Below are 24,777 nucleotides of genomic sequence, written 5' to 3' on the forward strand. Positions count from 1 at the left end.
GTTTAAGACGGTAAATACAGTATGGTTTCCCCCCATTAAAGTTCAGCACGAAATATAACAATGTTGGATGTATTTAATGCTTCCGATAGTAACTGGATGTTTTAAATGCCTACCAACTCATAATCCCATTCTGTGCATAAACAGGGGTTTACGCACAGGTCCGGATACACCGGCAAATTCATAATCAGGCCCTTAAAGGAAAGTTGAAATAACCAAAGGTATTTTCAACATTTTACTGCATTGTAAGTGGCTGTCCCAAATGAGGGTGTATTCTATAATAAATGTAAACGTTCTCATACTTGATTCCTAAACTGACTAAGCGGGGACAGATTCACACACTTTTTGCATACCACCAACATTCCACCTCGGTGCCCACAAGGTTCCAGCACCCGGTGAAAAATTCTACTTTTCATACACCAAATTTAATTTTGAGGACATTTGCATCCAAGAATGCAATGTACTACTAGCTAAAATCCACAAGTACGGTGAATTTTCTGCAGTCATATATATTTTGGGATTTGCTCTGGATTATGGTTTTTAACAAGAATGCAGGGCAGAGACCGAGCTTGGTAAAGTGGTGATTTATGGGCAAAGCCTCATTTGATCATTTAGTGCATGTTTCTTGTTTCCTCGTAATCCAAATGGTAGTGCGCCATGGTAATGATTTTACAGGGGTATCCGTCTGTCTTAAGAGTCTGGGGTTTCCTTTTATGCGAATCATCACCTGTGATGCCCCTCTTCGAATAACTTGCAAGATTCAAGATGGCCTCCTGCTTGACAAAGAAGTTTCCAAAATGTACTACTGCACTCAAGCCCATTGCATTACAATTATTTCCATTATATTACGCTCAATCAGCAGACAAATTCAGACAGAGCTTACATTCCAGTTAGCAACGTCCCATTACTATTGGAATTTTGAATTTCGGTTGTATCCTACAGAGCCCCTTTTATTGCTTAAATATACATTTTTCTCTACATTCGATTTTCTTCATATTGGTGTCTTTTTAGCCATTACATTATATTTATTTGATATAAGTGATTTTGGATTTTGCAACTATTTCCTAAGTTTAACGTTTTGTTGGTGCTATTTCTCTAAGTGAACCACATGTAATTATCTCTGAGGAATTTCTTGATGCATGTGTCTGTACCTTCCAGAAATCCTTTTTAGGTCTCGCAGACCTTGCGCTGGAGAGCGCATGCGCTCCTCGCTCTGCGAGGGCTTTTTGTAATCAATACGGTTTCCGAAGGGGACTTGAAGCCCTGCCCATGATGCCTATTGGTTTGCGTCATAGAGAATGGTAAATGCTGGCTTCTCATTGTAAAGGAGGCTTCGTAGTCCGTCCGGGTTACCGCCCTGTCCACTTTTGGCACCGCCCACCCGGACTTGATCTTTCACATGCGGCGTTACACTCTCTCCTTTAACTAGTCCATATAGATTCTTTCCCTCCACACTTGACGCAGGGCACGCAGTCTTGCTGGTTGTTCAACCGTTTTGTTGTCGAACCATTGAACATGCCATCGTTTGTTGTGCGTCCTGCTGTCATCGTCTCGGTCGTCGGGTCCGGAATACAGCCAAGTTGTGGTAAGGTTAGTCGGGACCTCTTCCCCACCTGCCCCCGGTATATTTCCAATAGCCCCCTTCAGTCATAGGGATGGCCTGCTGCTCGCCAGAGAGCCATGGCTAGTTCTCAGTGCACCGGATGGCCGATGGAGGCCTTCGGTGGTGCAGCTTGGGGGGTCGTTGTTTTATGCGGGGCATCAAACACAGCAATCTCCAGGCTGCCATTTAAAGCATTTTCTAGTGTTTGAGGCATGAGGTTGTTTTACTTGTGCCCACATGCTGATGACTTCTTACACCGAGTTTTTTTTTCGTTTCATGTATGATGTAGCTCAAGCGGTTACGGTGTGGCAGTCATAAGAACAAAGTTGAGGTTTACTCTCTTACGGGACAGGTAGTCCAACGATAACTGATTAGATATCACCCACAAATTTAGGCAAATTCTACAGGCGGCGTTCAGGGCAGCGTTTCCGCAAGGCTGTCGGCACCATTGGGTGTTATATTTAGGTTTCCGTTACAAAGTAAGGCAAAAGTACATGCGGGGATAGGGTCGGCTGCTTCGCATGTGGTGGTATGGGCACCCGTAATGCAAGGGTTTATCAAGCTGGGGGCAAGTGCAGGTTGTGCGTGCTCGCGCCGCATCCCCGTCGCGGACCGGCACACACAAGGTCATCATTGTATTGATTGTACCTAAGCTTTTTTTATTACTTTGACTTCTAAGGAAGCATCTTGTAAATTTCTCTGCCAAATTTACCTCCGAGTATTCACCCAGTTTCTCAAAATGTTCCTGTTAACACATAGGTACAAAACATTGTCATTTCCAAAGTCAATAGCTCTAACTAAAACAATTCTGAGACCTATTGTATTTATAATGCTTGTTTTGGTGGCTTTTGGGATTTTTGTCCTATATCCGTGTAGCAAGACAGTTCTCTTTTCAGAGCAAAATGTACATGCGGCCCATGGTAATGCTACTTCACTCATAGAACTTGTGCAATGGGTTTATTCATTGTTTGGCTGACAATCTTCACATCTGATCCAAAGTGCACTTATTTATTCTTCGCTATGTTTTTTTTTTATCTTGTAGTGTGCAGGTGCCTTCCACCCAGGGCACAAGTCCTAAAAAAAGAAGTGAGGGACTCGCCAAGTTAGGTAGAATCACAGGAAGGGACATCACAGCGCGTGGCATTGCAGGAAGTGACAGGTTCCTTTACCCAAGGATTGACAAACTAACTCTGCTGCCAGCCTACCACACCAGGCGTAATATTCCACGTGCAGCACATTTCCATGTAGATGTGATTGCTTTAGCTGCCTGGTGGTTAACATATTTAACAGAAAGATATGTTTTTGTCTAGACCTAGTTTTTAACTTAAAGTAGCATACAGGGTTAATGCGCCTCCATGCAAGCACATCAAGTAACATGCAGATGGCAGATCTTATTTTATGTAGATAGGTTAGTAGGTTACTGCTTTGAACAAAGAGATCCTTTTGGTACATGCAATTGAATTGTAATCCTTCTAGTATAGCAGTGAGCTATGAAGGATGATATGTGACTCCTACATCCAGTAACCTGTCTGCCCCTTATCACTCCTGACAGCTGTTTTAACTTCCTCTGTTGAGATATAAACTGAACTCATAGCGCCAAGACGCTCACGGGCATTCGTTGCGCTCTATAAATTGTAATAATAAATAAATAACCCTCACTGTCTTATGTAACACATCCTGTACAATGATTTACAAATGTGTGTGATTTATTGATAATATATTATGTAGGTTTGCTGTAAAGTGATCTGGCACTCTACATTGGGATGAATAGAGCTGTAAAACAAATAAAAAATACTGGTATTTAAATTGTATCTGACATTCTTCAAGTGCATGAATATCTATTATGTATGGGGTCTGAACAAAGTCAAAATCGTGCCTCTCTAATGCGTCATTGAAGTGTTAACAAGCTGCTGCTTTTGCATCCCTTCCTCTGCCTTTACATCTAGTTGTGAGGCTACAGGCAGCCCCAAGCCTGGATACTCATACAAAGAAGGCCAAATGGGCCTTTAAGTTCGGCCTTTGTTATGGCCCAGCTGGAGTCTCAACAAGCATTTACAATGCAATGGTCTCGGCAGCATTAAAGGTAGAGCTATTGGCATTGCTCATGATTTTTTTATTTTAAATAATAAATAAATGGCATTGTCATTTACATTGCCAATAGCTTCATTGCTAAAACATATCGCTAATGTTTTTAAAAAAATATGAAAGTTAACTTAGGCTCTGCCCAGTATTTCTCTCTCACCTCATACTATTGAATATTTGGAGTTTTATTCCACCTGAAATAAATTGCATGCATTGGAATATTTAAGTGACTATTTTCCATCTCAAAAGTACACTGAATCTTCACACATTAAAATATTTTTTTGTCAAAAATGCACTGTACATATTATCCTTTTTTTTAGCATTCAGTCACAATCAAAAGGCAAACCTGACCTACCAGCTGTGCCAATGCTTGCTTCCTTTTGTGCATGGCTTGTTTTGGTCCCAAAATTGATTTTGACAATGTATATTCCGCATATGATGTACGTTTAATTATCTCTAGATGCTGATGAAAGGTGTAATTTTCACCCATTGCAATAGAACTCAGCCATTTTGCCAAAAGGGGATCAGTAGCAAAAGAGATAATGTTTTAAAAAAAAATATGAAAGTTAACTTAGGCTCTGCCCAGTATTTCTCTCTCACCTCATACCATTGAATATTTGGAGTTTCATCCCACCTGAAATAAATTGCATGCAACGACCCCTCTCCGGAGCGCAACAGAGGAGAGCTGCGGGTGGAGGGAGGGGGGGTGAGACGGACACAGGAGAGCTGCGGGTGGAGGGAGGGGGGAGACGGACACAGGAGAGCTGCGGGTGGAGGGAGGGGGGAGACGGACACAGGAGAGCTGCGGGTGGAGGGAGGGGGGAGGGGGGAGACGGACACAGGAGAGTTGCGGGTGGAGGGAGGGGGGGAGACGGACACAGGAGAGCTGCGGGTGGAGGGAGGGGGAGACGGACACAGGAGAGCTGCGGGCTGAGGGAGGGGGGGAAACGGACACAGGAGAGCTGCGGGTGGAGGGAGGGGGGGAGACGGACACAGGAGAGCTGCGGGTGGAGGGAGGGGGGAGACGGACACAGGAGACCCTCACCCAGAACCTACAGTGGCGAGTACAACAAACAGTGCAATATACTTCCTGTGGCGCTCGTGACATCACAGTATCTAAAATCTACTGTGTCACACCATAGGTGCTGGACGAGGACAGTGATTGTGGTGGTGTCCTCTGAAGTCTGCAGAGCCACTTTTTTCCTTACCCTGCCCTTGTTCCCTCCCCCCCCCAAGTTTTTTGCATAGTGCTTGTTTACAATTGAGTGCTTGTACTTACGCACAAGGGGGGTACAGGGTTAACGTCATAAGCACCTGACTGTTTGCCTGGCCCCACATGGATCTCGGCATTGATTCCTTTACCTCTGTTGTAAAACCAATTGATTGCTTACATAAATAAATGGAAACCTCAAAAGCCAAACAAAATATCCTGTTATACAGACTCAAGCAGTTCGAACTACGGCCTACGGATCCTCCATTCTCAATCCAGTGGGTCCTTATGTGTCTGTACTTAACTCTCGAGGTAATACATCACAACTGAATCTTCTAACATCCTTGCTCATAAACCTGACAATTCTAAACCATGGGTTAGCCTCTCCTAGCAAATATACAAAGGATCCAAAAACATTATCTGCTTTCTTAGCAGTGTCAATTAAATTTAATGAGTCGATCATCACTGTTTACTACTGACACAGTCAAAAGGTTTGTTATACTGCCCTATTAGATGAAGGACACTTTGGCTTGGGCCACTCTTTTGATTTTAAACCAGACCCATGTATTTTTCAATTCGAGGCATTCTTAAACTAATTCTGACCAATATTTGAGAGCAGCCAAACAACGGTTTACCCTTTTGCCATCACAGGACACAGGAGAGCTGCGGGTGGAGGGAGGGGGGGGGGGAGACGGACACAGGAGAGCTGCGGGTGGAGGGAGGGGGGGGAGACGGACACAGGAGAGCTGCGGGTGGAGGGAGGGGGGAGACGGACACAGGAGAGCTGCGGGCGGAGGGAGGGGGGGAGACGGACACAGGAGAGCTGCGGGCGGAGGGAGGGGGGGGAGACGGACAAAGGAGAGCTGCGGGTGGAGGGAGGGGGGGAGACGGACAAAGGAGAGCTGCGGGCGGAGGGAGGGGGGGAGACGGACACAGGAGAGCTGCAGGCGGAGGGAGGGGGGGGGGGGAACGGACAACCCTTTCAGATGTGGCATGTCCGGAGGCCATTTAGGAATGTTTCCAGTCTGAATTGCACGCATTGCGATCGCCCAAGGAACACCGCATTATTTCCCTATGAAGCCTTCGGTCCCGCCTCTCGCTCCGCGGCAGCCGGCTCGGGTTTCAACACACACACCCTGCGCTGGAGGAGGTGAAGCATTCTGGAATGGCCTGAGCTATTTAACAGGTTTCGCATTTTCCCATATTTATTCTGCAACACGAGATAAATGTTTGGATTGCATAAATGACTAGTCCCAAATTTTTTGTGTGTGAGGTACACATGCTTTGAAGACCCTCTGCCAAATGTCCGCCACCCTGATCTATATTCACCAAATGCTCTACTTACGTTACCAGGACGGAATCGCAAGTTTACCACATGAATTGGGGTTGTTAAACTCCACTGTTTAGATTGACAGCTGTTTAAATCCATTACGGACAAAAACTTAGTTAAAGAAACACACAGACCGTGGGGGGGGGACGGACACAGGAGAGCTGCGGGTGGAGGGAGGGAGACGGACACAGGAGAGCTGCGGGCGAAGGGGGGGGAGACGGACACAGGAGAGCTGCGGGCGGAGGGAGGGGGGGAGCCGGCCTGAGAAGAGCTGCGGGCGGAGGGAGGGGGGAGGGGGGAGCCGGCCTGTTCAGGATCACACAGTTGCGCAAATAAGGACAAACTCACCGTAGAGGACGTTCAGCATGTCGGCGACGGCCAGGGACATCAGGAAGTGGAAAAGACTGCAGCTGGGCTCCGAGGCACTGGGCGGAAGCCCCATCCGCACCGGAGCATGTGGGCTGCATCACCGTACTCGGCGCCGGCTGGGCAACAATGGCGGCAACAAAGCTTAGGACATTTTTGGATTTGGGGGCGTGTTTTGCTGTGCTGAGTGACGGACGACGTCACTGTCTAAAGAACAGCAAAAATTACGGCCCCAAATCCGAAAAGGACGGGGCTTGTTTGGAGTGACGCATCTCTCCTCCAATGGCTGGCCTCCGTTTAGGAAGCCAGCCAATGAAGGAGAGATGGGGCTGGGAGGCGGGACCTTCTGCGCTACTGAGAGTCATTAAATCTCCGGCCTAAGACTGCGCAAGCGCAGTCTTTTAGGCCTTCGACCTAAAAAGGAAACCCCCCCTCCCCGTCTGCACGTTGCTGCTCGGAAGGAAAGCTGATAATGAGCAGGCACTGCTGAATGTATCCCGGTGTCTCAAACTTACACCAGGACGAGTTCAGCATATTTTAGAGTGGGGCTCAACTTCTTGGCAGGGTGGACGGCGTCCACCCTGTGAAAAGAGTGGGTGGACTGCGTCCACCCGCGTGTACACCCGACCCGAGCCTTGCTTCCACCCTATTCTGTCTCCTCTTTACTTATGCCGTGACAAAAACAATAACAAAAAAGTCTTAATTAAAAAAAAAAGTATAGGTGTGCCCATTTATGCGTAGACTAAAATAACAAGTGGTTCTTGCATTGGGTCGTTGTTATCTTACATTTACTTTCAAGGTTCCTAGATGGCGTTGTGTTGCTTTCATACAAATAAACGCAAACACTGAGACATACAAATGCATTATCTCATTTTACAACCGGGGCTTGTAGATAAAATCAATAGAGTAAAAATGCACGTTGACTTATCTTTCAAATACCACTCGCATATACTGGACCAAAAACTACCCCTAGTAAGCGCACTGAAAACAAATTCAGGTGAAAATGGACAGTAATGCTAATGCATCATGAAGGAACATATGTTGACAAATCAAATCTATAAGTGGTTGTTAAAGCTAAAAATGCTATTTAGCAAAACTTTAGTACATTTTATGCTGATTTATTTTGGAAAACATGTTTCTAATACTAATGCATAGTTGCAATATGTAATTCACTTTGTTCGCACCTGGTCCAGATTTAACGCCACACTGTTTTTGTATTTCAATTACACTGACTAATATGTAACTCTGGACATTACATGAAAATGACACAGAAATGTCAAATCTCACAGGGAAAGCCTAAAGGAGTTAAGCTCCATATTCCTTGACATTACTCATTTTGGCAGCAAATAAATGGAGCCCCACAGGAATGCTTTGAAGTGTGCATTTTACTTCACATTGTTTCCAATCTTATTTGTTCTCAATCAATCAATCAGTATTTGTATAGCATAGAACTACCACAATTAGGGGTATCTGGGTGCTGTGAGTGCGATATCTCTGTCGAAGAGCCAGATCTTGAGTTTCTTCCTGAAGTCCGCCAGGGAGGGTGCAGCTCAAACATGGAGGGGCAGTTTGTTCCAAGTCTTGACAGCGATATAGGAGAAGGAGAGACCCTTGCTGTTGCTGCATTAGATGCGGGTGCTGTGCGCACTGGCTGGTGAGGAGTAGCGCAGGTTTCTTGCAGTTAGATGGAAGTTCAGTCAATAGCTGATGTAGGAGGGTCCTTGATTGTGCAGGGCTTTGTAGGTGTGTGTGAGGATCTTGAACTGGCATCTCTTCTGGATGGGGAGCCAGTGGATGTTTCTGAGGTGGGGGGGGTGATGTGATTCCATTTGGGGAGGTCAAAGATGAGTCTGGTTGCAGCCATCTATATAGTCTGGAGTGGAGATGCCAACGTAGAGAGCGTTGCCGTAGTCGAGGTGGCTGGTGACAAAGGCCTGAGTGATGGTCTTTCTGGCGTTGACTGTGATCCATTTGAAGATTCTGTAGAGCAGGCGAAGGGTGTGGAAGCAAGAGAAGACAACTGCATTCACTTGTTGCTTCATGCTTAGTTCACCATTTAGAATGCTGCCTACGTTGCGTGCATGGTCTGTTGATGTGGATGTCGGTCCAAGTTCTGCTGGCCACCAGCTGTGGTTCCATAGGGAATTGTTCTTCCCCCCAAAAAAGTCTTGTTGGAGTTGAGTTTAAGGCAGTTGTTAGTCATCCAGTTCGCTATGTTGGTCATGGTGTCGCAGAAGATGTGTTGCTGGGATTCTGAATAGAAACAGAACTATGCCTGGGACTACAGGACATTAGAATGTAGGGATTGAGTCACCATACCACATCAGCATCTATGGGCCCAAATCTGACTAGCTCATAGTGCCCCACCTGTCCTCCTAACCTTCCCAGAGTAACAGGTAAATTGGCATCCAAGAACACAACTCTTTAACCCCCAGGGGGAACTGTGGAAACAGATTGTCACCTTTTGTTTTCTCACTCATGCATCGCCATGATGAACAAAATAAATACATGAGGAAAGTTTACAATATTTATTGAAAGTATTGTGCTCTATTATGAAACAACTGTGCTGCAACTAGAAAATATATGCAAGCTAGCAAAGTTAGCATTACAAGTAACAACACTTGGTTCTGGTGGTGAAGGGGTCTTCGGTGAGCGAGAGGATAAGTCGAGTGTTGTCTGTGTCTAAAATTATGTTGAGGCTGTGGGATCTGATGATGTCTAGAAGGGTGTTCATGTAGGTGTTGAACAAAGTGAGACTGAGGGATGATACTTGGGGTACACTGCATATGATGTCCTTTAGTTCGGAGTTGAATGGAGGCAGCTGGATGCTCTGTGTGAGTCTTGTAATGAAGGCGATGATCCACTTGAGGGTGTTTTGCTGTTTGCTGATGTTGTAGTGTTTGTTGATGAGGGTGTGGTGTGAGATGGTGTTCTAAAACTATATCTTAAATTTAGCTCAGATACAAACACAGCAAAAGGTCTGATGTGAAGCTTTTGACAGCACCCATAATTAATTTATGTTCTTGTATGCTTCAAATGACAAGTGCTGCTTAACAGAAATGATGTTTTGATTCGCTTCATATTGGACAGCAATATATTCAGTATGTTGTTCTAAAATTGCCTAAGTTACTTCTGGAAAATTGTCACAACTTGCACATTTTTAAATATACTTAATTAAAATATAAGAAATATGCATTCGAATAGGACTGTTTCAGTTCTCAGGACTGTGTATTATATTATAAGACACAGTTGTGTATTTGTATAAGTATAACTAAGATTTATAATGAGATACTACATGCCTGTTTGATATAACAATCATTTTGTTGAAAGTGTATGTAAAGCTTGGAAAAGGTACTCCACACTGCTTCCTGGGGTACCTGTATTTATTAAAGGTATGCTATTTACGTCATTGATAAATGTTTGTATCTGCAAGACTTACTCAATGTATTATACCTCTGTTCTCGAGATAAATCCATATACCATGTGCTTATGGACTGAAAATCATTTTAAAATAGTGCATTCAAGTCTAAAGGTCTGTTTTAGGTTTCAGAAGTAATTAATTTATGGGAAAAGTACCTTGAACAGAACTCAGGCTCCAGAATTGGACTGGCCCAGCCTCATCAAAAGCCATAAACAAATATAATACTTACTGTAATCAGATTAGATTGCTTATAATAAATCGATTTCGAAATATGTAGGGGGACAGTGACGATACAAAGACTGTTAAGAAGGAACCTACCAAGCCAAACTACATTTTCCCAAATTGCATCTGCTGGTTACATTTTCAGTAAAGTGTGCCATGTTCAAATATTTTCCCTTTCACAGATGTTAGGATGTGAAGCAAAATCAACTATTATATCAATAGTTTTAAGAGCTAAAGAACTTACCGGGACAAACCGATATTTTACAAAAATAATTTTTAAAAAATTAATTTGACACCACAAGGCTTAGAAAAGTGGAAATTGAAAGATATAAATAAGGTCAACAAAATAAAAATTAGATAACGGCAAAAATTTACTTCGGAAAGGTGATTTCCCTTAGCGGATTTACAGCTAGATTCATCAAGCTAAATTGCACTCGCAAAGGGCCAGATTCTGAGAATCTGGCCCTTTGCGAGTGCAATATTTGCATTTGGGATTCATCATCCCAAATGCAAAATTCGCTAATTAAGAATTTGCACATTTGCGAGGAATTGGATTTAAGGAATCTCTATTAGAGATTCCTTAAATGCAATTCATTAACCAATTTGAAATTGCGAATTCGCAATATTTGGTCGATATTTACCACAACGTCTGACTTCGTGGTAAATAGCGAAAAAATAGAAAAAAGCACTTTAGTGCATTTTTTCTCTGTTGCATGTTACACACACACATGTCCTTTGGACATGTGTGTGCGCAACACCTGTGTAAATTTGCATTTCAGGGGTGCTACAGGGTGTCCTTTGGACACCCCTGTCATCCTTGAAATCGCGATCTTATTTGCGATTAGCTAATTGCTAATCGCAAATAAGGAATACTCCCCATTCATTCCTATGGGCCTTTAGGCCCATAGGAATGAATTATGGAGTATTCCTTATTTGCGATTAGCAATTTGCTAATCGCAAATAAGGAAGATGTAGGAATCGCAATATTTTTTGCAATTCCTACATGAATCCCGTTTTGCAAGTCCTTAATAGCGATTCCTTATGAATCGCTATTACAGACTCGCAAAACGGGTCTTTGATGAATCTAGCTGATTATTACAAATATGTTAAAGCAAAAATAAAATGCACAAACACAACCACAAAACAGCCTTTTTGCAGAAGTTTCTTTAGAATAAATACAAATATCGAGCACCGGAAATGAACAGTAGAAGGCCTCAGTCGGCCTATGTTGCTCACAGGGAAAGTCACTATGTGCCGACTAGAGTGCCATTGTGAGACAGGATTCTTTCTTTACATGGACTGGGTATCTAGTGTGAAGTCAGTCTGCTTTATAGGTTGCACGTTATTATAGTATCCCACTGACCTTTTCTCCTTTTCGATTAATTGCTTTCAATGACTGCAACAGGTATTCAGGGTGGTATAAACATCTTCAGGACTAGGTTCAGATAGCTACATTTAAGTGGCTGCAAGGCAGTTGGCTGCACGGGTCCAAAGTTCCCTCTAAAACAGGCTAAGGATCAGTTTTAAGAGTGCAGAAGTGTTTGTTTTAGGGAGAGAGGCAGGTTTCTGGCTTTTCTGTCTCGCCACAGAGCTGCCCTCAGGTCCCCAGGAATATACTCACTGGGGCTCAGCAAAGTAGTCAGAGCACAGCAGGACAAGGATATTTTTAGACCTGAGGGTTAGTTTTTAAAATATGGATTTAAAAATAATGGACCAGATGTACGACCGTTTTTTGCGGTTGCAAAGGGGATTCCAGCCCCTTTGAGACCGCAAAATAGGCCATCCTGTTTTCCTTTAAGGAAAACAGGCTGCATTTTTTTAAACAACTGCTTTATTGACAAAGCAGTCCCAGACATGTAGGTCTGCTGAGCCCAGCAGGGCACCATCCCTGGGAGTGCCATCCATTCCCAATGGGGTCGCAAATTGCGACAGCCTCATTAATATTCATGAGGCATTGGGAATCACAAACAGTGTCTGAGACAATGTTCTACATTGGATTTTGCAACTCGCAATTTGTCGCAAATTGCAAGTCGCACAATCCAGTGGTTCTACATCTGGCCCTACATCTCTTCAAACTTTCAGATTGAATATCTTCACAAACAGACTCATATGCATTTCAATTTTCAGGTTACTACAATCTCCCACCTTAGAGATTATAGAAAACAATTCTATTCATTTAACCTAACAACACAGAGAACTTAGGCCTCTCATGTGAAAATATGCTGGCACAGGCCAAGCACATACAGAGGGACAAATTGCATTTTTCCTTCAATCACTGTTCAAAAAGGAGTTACATTTTTGATAGTCTATAGAACTACATGCCACCCAATGAAAAGATATACATTTCATAATAAAGAATAGTAAATAATCTGTAAAGAGCAGCGGACCTAGTTAACATGAAATCCCAGCTATTACCAATGTAGAATGCACAAGCATTGGTCTGTATGTCTCTGTCATGTACAGGAGCACGCGGAACCTTGGGTAAAAATATGGGCCACAAACCTGGGAGCCTGCCACGGGAAACATCCATTACAACGCAGTCATTACATCGCAGTGCTTTTACAATGCAGCTGTTACAACACAACTGTGTTTTACAACGCAACTGGCTTTACATCGCATGCCATTCCAATGCATGCCATTACAACGCATGTCACTACAACGCAAGCCATTACAACGCATACCATTACAACACATGCCATTACAACGCATTATAAGGTAAGTAATTAAGTTTATATCTCAATTTGACATTTGCCTGTTCCAGGAAACCTGGTCAATAGATGATATTATGAGCCAGGGTTATGCCACGTATAATGTACCTGCACATAGAAGTAATAGGTGCAGACCCTCAGGGGGCTCGTCTCTCTGGTTGCAACTCATCTGGACTGCCAGATGGAGGAAGTGATCACATCATCAGATGATATCCAGGGCGTTAAGCTAACTTTTCTTTCTAATTTTAAAATTGTGGTTATTAACCTGTATTCACATCCTGTAAGTCCCTTGAAGGAATCCTCTGTAATTGATGATCTGTCTGCAATCCTACAATCCCTACCTAAGGATGTAAGGAAGGTGATAGGGGGCGATTTAAATTTCCAATTCGAGTCCCCAGTGATGAGGACAGAGTTTGGTTAATTCCTGACCCACAGATCAAGCAGGTAAAGGTGTGGTCCCCATTGGTGATGCAGATAAACAAGGTCATGTTATTGCACTCCTAAAGGGCATGTAATGGCCGCACTAAGTCCGACCAACCAGGGAAGCCTACTTTTATTAGATCTGCAGTTTTCCCTTTTGGATTATATTTTGGTGGAAACCAGTGCCTGGCAGTGGGTAGTTGACTTTATGGTCCTCTCGAGACACGACAGTGACCACAGTGCTTTAGTCCTGGAACTTTGGATTCCGGTCCATCAAATTCCAACGATGAGTCTTCCCAATGCTTGTACCAATCTAGTCTTGGATAATAACAAAAGAAGGATAAGGTGGGAATCGGTCAGGTTAGTCCCGGAAAAAATTGCAGCTTTATACATTTTAATTATCCCTTTTCTTGAGAAGGTCATGGAAGAGGTAAACCGACTTCCTACCACTTGGGATATGAACGTGGTTAAAATAACCCACGCCGAACTAACGGTGGACCATAACAAATTTTTCAACCCCCTCTCTAAACCCCCTGTGAATAGGACCCATAAACTTTCTTGGTTTGACAAATCCTTTCGGACGGCCAAGGGTGCTCTCATTGAGGCAATACGGAGTGAGAATAGACTACAAATAAAAATAAAAAGGCATCTGTATAATGTAACAATTAAGCAAGCCAAACAACTCTGGGAGCGTGCTAGATGGGAAGACATTAGAGTGCCTCTACACAACAAGGATATGAAGAACTTCTGTTACTTAGTCTCTAACCTCCATAACTCTGCGGAACGGTCTCCGGTAGAACCGAACATTTCTGCTTCAGCCTCGGAAATGCATTTTAAGTCTCTTTATGCTAGTGACCTGGTATTAGTACCCGTGGAAACCAACCAATCTTCTGCTTCTTTGCCTCTTTTAGAGGCAGTCACTTTAGCAGAGGTTCAAGGTGCAATTAAGTTACTCCCCCTTGGTAAAGTCCAAGGACTGGATAAGATCCCTGGGGACCTATTCAGGGAGGAATCAATGATCTGGGTTCCTTACCTCTGGATAGTATTTAATGCTATAGTGCGGGAGATGAAAATTCCAGATACATGGCTCAGAGCGGAAATATTTCAGATATATAAAAAGGGCTCACCCATACTGCCCATAAACTATAGGCCAATCAGCCTGATTGATGTCACTCAGAAGTTGTTCTAGACACTTTTACTCGATTGTCTACACATGTGGATGGAAGATCATGACATACTGAGTGACTACCAGGCTGGTTTCAGGAAAAACGTATCGACCATTGACCAACTTCTTAGGCTCCAACTCCTTTATTGGAAGACAGTATCAATAGAGGGTGGCTGCCTCTATTTGATATTTGTCGATTTAAAATCAGCCTTTGATATGGTACCCAGAGCCAAGTTGTGGGCAGTTCTTGGTGAACTGGGAATACCCCCAGAACTATTAGCTATGATTATTCACCTACATTCTGGGAATTTTGCCCAGGTTAGATTTGGGAAATCATTGGATTTGACATCACGTTTCCCAGTTGACAGGGGGGTAAGGCAGGGCTGCGTTCTAGCTCTCGGCCTGTTCTGCCTTTATGTCAATGCCCTGGTCTCCCAACTAAGCCAGGTCAGGTATAGTGATGCCCCAAAATTAGATCAAAGGAAGGTGCCCGCATTGTTGTTTGCGGATGACACCTTGTTGCTAGCTAATTCCCCAATGGGGACACCGTTAATTCTAGATAGTTTTGCCCTATTCTGCGTAAACAGGGGCTTGGAAATAAACGCAACCAAGACAAAGTATATGGTGTTTAATCCAGTAAAATCATCCCGCCCCAATCCTACGCTAAACGGCATCCCGCTAGAAAAGGTATCACTCTTTGACTATCTTGGGGTTACTCTCTCTGAGTCTTTTTCCTGGGGACCCCACATGGGAAAAGCGGTTTTAAGGCTGGTGCAGTTGTCTGGTGGTATTATGAAAGTTGTCAAGTCTTTAGGTTCGATGGTCCCTGGCCCTGCCACAGAGATATATAAAGTGCAGGTAAGAAACTCTGCACTATATGGGGCAGAGCTTTGTGGTCATTGTCCTATGAAGGGCCTGACTCTAGCTGAGAATAAGTTTATGAGACATCTTCTGAATCTTCCACCAAGCACTCCCCTTGTTCCTCTCCATCTTGACCTGGGCATTAGACCCATTTTTGAAGAAGCGGGACTGGCCCATTGACTTTTTGGCATAGAATTTGGCTGACCCCTGAGTTAGCTTCATTCAGGTCTGAGCTTTGCTCGACTCTGGAGCTAACTGGGGTAATTAAATTTCCTTGGCTTGCCTATATTAAAGATCTTTGTGCTAAAATTGGCCATTCTGACCGCTGGTTTAGTCCAGAGTTCTATTGTACGCAGATCTCCCGTCTTGAGCTGGTGAAATCCTATAGACAGTACAGGCTCAGGGTCATGCAAGAAAACAACACTCTTGGTCAACTTACAATATACTTTTTAAATCTTAAAGACCAATACATGTTTGAACCTTATATGGATGAAATCCAACCCGCACTGGCGAGGAAGCTATTTATACAATTTAGGCAGGGCACCCTTCCTCTATTTGATTTTACAAAGAACTGGGCAAACTCGTCTGTAAATATATGCCCAGCATGTAATGGCCCCCCTGAGACAGTGATACATGTACTATTTTTTTGCCCTGGGTACAGATCATTAAGCAAATATTGGCTCATCCCACTCTGTAAAAATATCGGGTTCACTCAATGTATTGCTTCTTATCGAATTTAGAACTGAAACAAAAACTATTGTGGTATTTGCTGTCTCTCGTTTTCTTCTCTCAATGTGAAAAAACAATTGTAATTGTGCAATCAATCTTTTCATACCCCTTTTTTAATGTAATGAGCCTGTGTTAGTCGATGCAATTTGTAAATAATTATTTTTAAAATTTTTATTGAGAGCTATTCTAAATGCATGTTCATCTTTGTGATGTGTTATTATGTGACTTTTATGGTCTTTTACGGTCGAAATAAAGTTTATAAATGGAAAAAAGAGATGTTTTAGTTTTAGGGTGGGTATAGGTTTTTGGGGTAGATGAGAATAACAATTTTTACCCGTACACTATCCAACACTTTCCCTACTCTTGCACTCACTGGAGTGGGAATAGTAATTTTTACCCCTACACTATCCAACACTTACCCTACTGTTGCACTCACTGGAGTGGGAATAGTAATTTTTACCCCTACACTATCCAACACTTACCCTACTGTTGCACTAAAAGTATTATGCGTTGTAATGGTATGTGTTGTAATGGTATGCGTTGTAACGGAATGCATTGTAAAATCATGCGATGTAATGGTAGTTGCGATGCAAAAACCGCGTTGTAAAAGAATGCGTTGTAATTGTTTGCATTGTAAAATCATATATTTGTCTACCACATCTCACAAGTGTGATAACAAAGGTTAGCTGAAAGACTGGTGTTGATTCCAGGTGCTTCCCCATACGGATTGCTTAAGTCCTTTACATTTCTCTCTGATAGTGACAGACACGTCAAGGTGAGCACTGACTGGATAACTCTGCTGTAATAGTTTGGTGATGTCATGCGGGATTATTCATGTCTCACACGATAACCCGTTAAACTGGCAGTTATGTATTTGTGATCCATCCATGTCATCTACTGGTTGCCAGTAATGGGAAAGGCCATATCTACAGGCTTGTCTTTCAAAGATTGACTTCCAGGCCAGTACCAAAACAACATTTTAAAAACTCTTGCTTGTTTACACATGTGGAGCAAAATAAAAGCTTAATTGCAGATTTTAATTAACAGAGGCATTGTTTATTATGTCAGTGGATTATGAAAATAATACAGTAGCACATGAGCACAGACAATCAACTATTCATTCAAGGCACCATTACAAACTGCATACAAGAGAAAACAATCGATCATCAATGCCTACCTTTCAGTAATGCCGTCAAGATTGCTAAATCAATGTCCTGCTGCTCTTCTGACTCTGCATCAAAAATCGTAATCTATGAAATGGTTTAAGAAATATGTCACAACGTTATCTCTTCATATGACACTAAATCTTAAGTAAAGAGACAGCAGAGGGCAAGAATTAATTGACAATGAATATAAACAATCAAGATTTGCATGAGGGCCTTGCATCCTTATACAGATACACACTCCTGCTGGACATTAAAGAACATGATGCATTTATCACTGCAAGATTGAGGCCCCGATTTAGAGTTTGGCGGACAGCTTAGCATGTTGCCAATGTCATGGAGTACCATACCCGCTAAGCCATTGGTCCATTTGCCTCTTTTAGAGATCGTAAAAAGATATTGCACAGTCCACCTTATATAGGGCGGGTGGTGTCATATTCTTCCTCCAACTGCCTGACCGAGTATGACCCGTCAGAAGAAGAGCATTAGCCTGCCAGCCCTATTTAGGAGCGCAGGCCACGGAGCCAACCTTTGCAGCTGTCCACAGTTGACTGTGTGATGTAACAATATAAAGGATGTCATTTTCAGTAAGGCAGACCTTGTCAAAGGGTCAGCGGGACTATTGGCTTTATCAAGGGGTCAGCACATCAAACATTAATAAAGCTGACCTGTTGCTTTTGTCAAAAAGTCACCAACAATTGTAATCAAATGTATATTTTATATATTCACACACATCTAAATATTTATCTGATGTTCTGCCACTGCTCAGACCACCCTCTGTAGCTTATTCCCTGTCCACATCCCAGTATGACGAAAATTAAACATCTTCTTTATCCCATGAGAGCACTCGCCTCCATTTCAGCAACCGCTCTCTCCCCTGTTATTCTGGGAACATGGAGCGAGCACTGCATTCACAGGGGTTCTGTGAGCGGTGCTTCTAGTGCAACTTGAATTTCCCTAGCAGTCACTGGCTTGTACTGACAAGTAGCTGACAGGTGAGATGGCGAGTGGCAACAGGAATAGAACCTGCAATTCTCACCTCCCTTGAGGCTCTAGACACCCGGGGTTAGTGTAGAAAATCCCCAGAGTCTAGGCTTTAGAGTCCGCTGTTCCAATATTCTGACGTCAGTGTGTTTAAAAATGTAAATATTTTGTCACTGCTATTATGCCAGAGCATTGAATAACTGGGTTTCTAAACAATGTCTTCCATGGAAGTCAAATACGAAAAAAACTATTTTGCCTACCAATTAAGGTCAAACAATTATAAGTAAAGAACATACCCCCAAACCCATTAAACTTACCGATTCTCTGTGCTCCATACACTCCATAAGAATTTTGAAGAGGTGATTCGATTGTTTCTGGCCAAAATTAAATGTCTTCTGAATCATTAGCATTATTTCCTCCTTAAGCTGAGGTCGCGCCTCACTAATGGATCAGACAAGGGTGGAGATATAGATAGTTAACAGCAGCTCTTTCAAGTGAACTTTGAACACACAGATCTCCCCCAGTCATGCAATACGTGTGTTTTTCCAGAAATAAACTAAGATGATTTGGAGTATCAGAGAAGATAGCTCAAGATATCAATGGAGTCTCTAGTGAAACAAATTCCTGACATCTTATAGGTCAAGATTGCACACCCTTGAGCAATAACCCCAAGATTTCATCCATCTTTTGGCTAGATGGTACCTTTCCTGCTTCCAGGATGAGTAAGCTTATATAAAAAACAAAACCTATATAAAATTGATTAGTGGTATCGCAGGTTATTTTTATGTTGAAATGTGACAACTTAGGTTACAAAACAATTACACATGTGCCAGCTCACCTCTTATCCGCGGTGTGCTTAAATGTGAAAGCGAGGAGGTCTGCTGCTCGGCCAGTTCCCTCACACACCACAACTGGTACAGGCGGGCTGTCTCTGACATACTCCCACACCATGAGGATCACGTTTGGACCTCCTTCAATTACGAGTCCAACCACCGGCACTGCTTGGCCCATCCCTGGTGGATGGCACATAAACAAGTAAGTCTAATCGCCGGATTACATGTTTTATGGAATATATTCACTCATTCAATCACTAATTATACTTTTGTACAGAACTATCCTTGCCACTTATTACATTCCTACTATTAATCTTAGTAAAGCACCTAATATATTTGATGGCATCATATGGCGTCATGATAATTATTCAATTACTTAAAATCTGTTTTTCTTATCTACAGGAGAACAATCAGGATCTGAGAAACACTCAAGAGTTGCAAATCGAAAATTGTGTACCAATCTCTCGCTTACTTTATGGACATTTATAACCAAGCTGTTACTTGCCATAAGGTGCAGCTGTGGTTCCTTTATTCTTATATGTGTTTCTAGATTAATGTATTCTCCCAAACTATCCATTTGATTTGTGGCATGCATTTTTAATGAAACTGAGATTGCCATGCACTGCTAATTACCTACCATATTGCATCACTAATGACATGTTTTATGACATCATTGATAAAATCACTGCATCATTCTCGAGAAAATTGAACATGGCGGGGGAGCTAGTTAAAGTTACTTTACAGCACGAATTATAGCTACTTAAAATAACTATAGTGAATTTCAGTGTTTGTTTTTAGTTTAAAACAGTATGTTTTAACTGACATTTTTTTCAATGAATATGTATATAAATATATATAATAAATGACTCACCATTGGGGCCTATAAAGATGATCATTTAGATTCAGACAAAAAATGAAGGGTTTATAAAAATGTTCACGTTTACAAAGATCCTTGAAGGATCTGCATTCAACGCCAACTTGGTCAGCTTCAATTAATGCCTTCACAAGGCTGAAACACCCTGGAGGGACTTATGGTCTCATTTAGAGTCTGGTGGCAGGGGGTCTGCTGAATCAATGGAAGCTATGGACTCCACTCTCCTGGTGGGGGGCTGCCAGTCAAATATAAACATGCCAGAGAGCTGTCAGTTGAATGCTGCGCCATCGACTCATCTGATGGAACTAATTCTGTGACAAGCAGGGTTCTGCTTTCAGGAAACAAAAAAAAACAATGGTTTGAATGTGCATGACAATGCATTCCTGAGCATGGGATCACGGAGTGCCTTACTTGCCCAGGACCTCTGTGTCCTCATGGCAGCCTCAGGTAGAAAAAAAGAGTGACGACCTGCCCAAAATAGGGTGATGTGAGCAACACCAAGACATGGGGGTCCAGTTACAGGCAGGCTGCCAGTTAGGGGTTTATGCGGATGCTCCACAGGTGTACACCCAACACTTACCCCGACTCTAAACATCGCAGGTGAATCCTGAGATGCCATCAAACTTCAAATGACCCTTAGTTTCTGGGAAAACCTAGTTTTTCAGAACTGAGAAGTAGCAAGTGCTCACACACAGAAGGACATGAATAGAAATAATTAATTATTCCTCCCACTGGGCTTACACCTGAGGAAGGTCAATATTGTATGAATAAATGTCATCTGCCATTCAAATTGTGTCACAATTATTGTTTACAAAAAATATTGTCTCACTGGAATTATTAATAGAACATCCACCCAAATGCATGATATTTTTGTAAATGATATTTAGGTCAGCATTTTTATGTCAGATGACATTTTTATCAGATACTAGTCTTACTACAATATTCCAGTACCACACCTATGAGATTAGGAAATAAAACCTGAGATGGAGTGGAATACCGAAGAGGTCTCAATTGGCCTCGAAAGATCCAATCTAACGTGCCAAAAGTTACTCAAATGATCCTTTTGATTAAAAGGACACCAGAGCCTTAATCACACAAGGTGACATGATTGGTCACTGGGCAGGTTCCTCGGCCCAAGCGAACAGCTTTTGCTAGGGTATGGCTCCATTCTTTAATTGAGGGAACAATTATTTGTTGTACAGCAAGGCACAAACTACTAGACAAATTAACTAATGGCTATTTGCCGAAATGTTAGGTGAATCACATAATGTGCTATCAAAAAGGTCACCACAACGGCTAGAGTTTATATATAACTTGCCTACTCAGCCCGAATAGAAAATGGAACACAGGGATACAGAAGATATATGCCTCCTTAAAAGTCTTTCAGAAATCCCCAATAAAAAAATGAAGATCTCTAATTTAGTTATCAGGGCTAAGGTGGATGTGGTACTGGGCTTTCTTTCTCGTTACTAGCGTACTTGCATGTACAGTGTTACAGGGACTCAGTGAGGGACTTGACTACCCTTCCTGATACTCTCTCCCACTTGGTTTAAGTCAGATGGCACAATACTGACTGGTATTCTACTACGTTTAGAGAAGCATGTCACAGCATTAACAGTGACACATAGACACATGACCATCTGGCCAGGTAGGACTGAGCTACATATCCAGCTCAGAGATTTGGAGACTAAGGCCCTCATACTGAGTGGGCTAGTAGTAAATGCTATATATCATGTACCCAACACAATTTAACTCCACTGGTTCGGAATTTATTGGTTGTTATAATTAAAAGTTTTTTTTACCACTAATGGAAAATAACATGCAGATGTTGGTGCTTCTTGCACCAAAAATCAGCATGGCTTTTATTTAGCAGGTACATTTCCTGAAAAGTACCAGCTGGTTTGACCTGCTGACATTTATTAGAGGGATGAATTATTTAATGCAAGACTCCAAAATTCCACTATGTGAAATAACATGATTTAGCACACATATTGAAATGTAATGGTCACCTCCTAATGGGCGTCCATGCATAGTGCAGCGGCTATGTTGGGTTCTAATACAGACATATTTTTCTCATAAATAGATATGTATGAAATTACTCATGTGTACCAGTCAGTAAATACTACTGGTTAAATGGTACAATCATATTGCTGCAATTTAAATATCCACCATTGCTCGTTGTTAAAAAGAATGACATTCATTCTGGTTTAGTCTGGATCTGGTTTTATTTTCTTCAGAACAACACAGCTCATATCTTTTACCTAGTGTCCAAGTTTGAGAAAGTGGGTCTTTTACATTGCGCTACATTTGGTCTGGATAGTGCTCTTGTGTTGAAATCTACATATAGCTTTTATAGGACTCATTCCTGTGTAGTGTAAGTGCTAAGGACATGTAATGGTGTAAAGGACATGTATCATGACCACATAGGGTGTCCTCTGTCACTGTGCAGGACATAGAGGACATAATCACTATTACAAAAAAGTTATTCTATGGTAATCCACATATTATTTGTGGGTGCCAAATGTTTTTATTTAAACTCAACAATTATTTGTTAAAATCAATATCTCTCTTTAGCCCTTAACTTTCACATTCTACAATTTTTCAGCAATACCATGACAAATAAGGAAAAAGTGAGGGTTTTTTAAATGTATGAGTTCAATGTGTATATGGTGTTGCCCGGTTGACGTGGAATTACACACAGACTTTAGAGACTAAAGAGAATGAACATATTCTGTTTTTTGGCCATTGTTTCATGAATTCATGTCCATTTGAAGCCAAAGTGATAAAATGGGTTAACACACAGAGAGATGAAAAGGGTGGAGATATGCATATGTCTTTAGAGAGCCACTAGCTGTCTACAAAAATGGATGTTGAGGCAAATAACGACTTGAGGTGGATCACTTTAAAGAGCTTTATTTCTGTGTTCAGAATAAACATCAGTGCTATTGCTGCAAGTTTCCAAGTTGGTAATATTTTCTGCTTTTTATTAAACATATTATCGTTTTTAAGGACAAAAAAACTGAATACACAATTTACTCACGTTTGTGTATTTTCTGAAGGGAAATGTATTTTTCCAAGTTTCTTCTTAATTTCATTTCATTGCCGTATTTGCCCACAGTCCCATCGTCAGCCAGGATAAAATGGGAGTGCATGCTGTTCAGGCTTGTTAACTTGCTGAGGGGGTTTCCCAGTGTCTGATACAGACACACTACCTAAAAAACAATGTTAACAGAATTCGGCATATGACTTGCAAGCTAATGCACTTCTATTGTTATTTTCTTTCCGTATGAAAGTAAATTGAAAACAAATATATCTGTAAAACTTGGCGGGCAGAAGGATACATACTACCTGGTGAAGTAACTGATTTAAATGTCATCATCCACAATATTTAAGACTGGAAAGCGTATTACAAGGTCGCCATAGGAAAAATGCATTCTGTTATCGAAAACTTGTGAAATAGAACTCAAGGAAAATAACATTTATTGAAGGTGTTTAATGTGACTTTTCAAATGCTGTTTGCTAAGACGTTATTTCTGCATCTGTATGCAAACATCACCCTCCTTATTTTCCTTCCCTCAAAGACTCTGTCTTTTCATATAGTATCATATTAGAAGCGGATATAGCGAACATTCCAATTATTATTTACACATACAACAACTGACTAAGGGGCATAGGTATGAAAATCCGTTTTTGGGATTCTCAAATAGAGATTTTTTGAGAATTTCTATTTGAGAATTGCAAAGTGGGATGTATTTAAAAATTTGCAATTTTTTTGCGGTTTCTTAGGGCCACATGCCTCAAAGTCCGGTTTTGTGATTCCTTATTTGCGATTTTTAGGGAATCGCAAATAAGGAATCGCAAAACGGGATGCATGATTTAAATTGCATAAAATTTGCGATTCGGTAAAAATCGCAATTTTTACCGAATCGCAAATATTATGCGAATTCCAATTTGCGATTTCGCAATTCCCATTGATTCCTATGGGCCAATTCGCAAAATGTTAATGCATTCCATGGGTGCAGGGGGGGGTCCTAAGGACCACCCCCCTGCACCCCTGAAATGTATTTTGAAGTGCATGTTTCACACACAAATGTCCTAAGGACATGGGTGTCTGTAACATGACAGTGTTTTAAAATGCATTTTTGAGCATTTTAATACATTTTCGCAAATTACCACGAGGTCCACCCTCGTGGTAATTTGCACCCCCTAATTGCGAATTCGCAATTTTAAAAGTAATCATGCATTGCTTTTAAGGAATCGCAAATTTGTGATTCCTTAAAAGCAATCGCATTTTTGGAATTCGCTAAAAATAGCGATTTTGCCAAAAATGCTTCATGCGTCCCAAAAACCTATTTAGGAATCGCAAACGGCCGAATTTAACGATTCGCACCGTTTGCACTTCCTAAATAGGTTGATGCATGTGGCCCTTAGTATTCCTTAATTGCGATTAGCAAATTGTGAAATCGCAATTAAGGAATACCTTCCCATTTATTCCTATGGACCGGAAGGCCCATAGGAATGAATGGGAAGTCATTCTCATTTTGCGATTTGCAATTTGAGAATCGCAAATTGAGACTAATTTCAAGGTTGCAAGGGTGTCATTAGGACACCCTGATGCACCCCTGAAATGAACATGTGTGCGCATATGGCGCACATACATGCCCTAAGGGCATGTATGTGCGCAACATGGCACCTTGAAAAATGCCAAAAAGTGCATTTTTGAAAGAAATCACAAATTACCACCGACTTGAAGCTGGTGGTAATATGCGATTTCTTAAGGAGAAAACGCGCAACTTGGGTGCTTGTTGC

General features: G+C 41.9%; 1 protein-coding gene and 1 long non-coding RNA gene across 2 annotated transcripts in view; both read right to left on the reverse strand.

Annotated features, from left to right (window-relative positions):
- TRPM6 (transient receptor potential cation channel subfamily M member 6) overlaps positions 1-24,777 on the reverse strand; it is a 720,746-nt gene that overhangs the window by 474,427 nt on the left and 221,542 nt on the right. The window contains exons 7-10 of the mRNA XM_086961279.1: positions 23,009-23,180; positions 19,100-19,274; positions 18,579-18,702; positions 17,292-17,364 (exon numbers count right to left, since the gene is read on the reverse strand). Of these exons, the coding sequence (XP_086817405.1) occupies positions 17,292-17,364; positions 18,579-18,702; positions 19,100-19,274; positions 23,009-23,180 (544 nt within the window). The remainder of the gene's footprint in view (positions 1-17,291; positions 17,365-18,578; positions 18,703-19,099; positions 19,275-23,008; positions 23,181-24,777) is intronic.
- Positions 1,871-9,667, reverse strand: LOC147727238 (uncharacterized). The gene is made up of 3 exons (XR_015309461.1): positions 7,003-9,667; positions 3,260-3,640; positions 1,871-3,125 (listed from the first exon to the last, which is right to left on the reverse strand). It is a non-coding gene; the product is annotated as an uncharacterized LOC147727238 (long non-coding RNA).

Source organism: Lissotriton vulgaris, chromosome 3_1 (assembly GCF_964263255.1).
Source record: "Lissotriton vulgaris chromosome 3_1, aLisVul1.2, whole genome shotgun sequence".
Taxonomy (NCBI): domain Eukaryota; kingdom Metazoa; phylum Chordata; class Amphibia; order Caudata; family Salamandridae; genus Lissotriton; species Lissotriton vulgaris.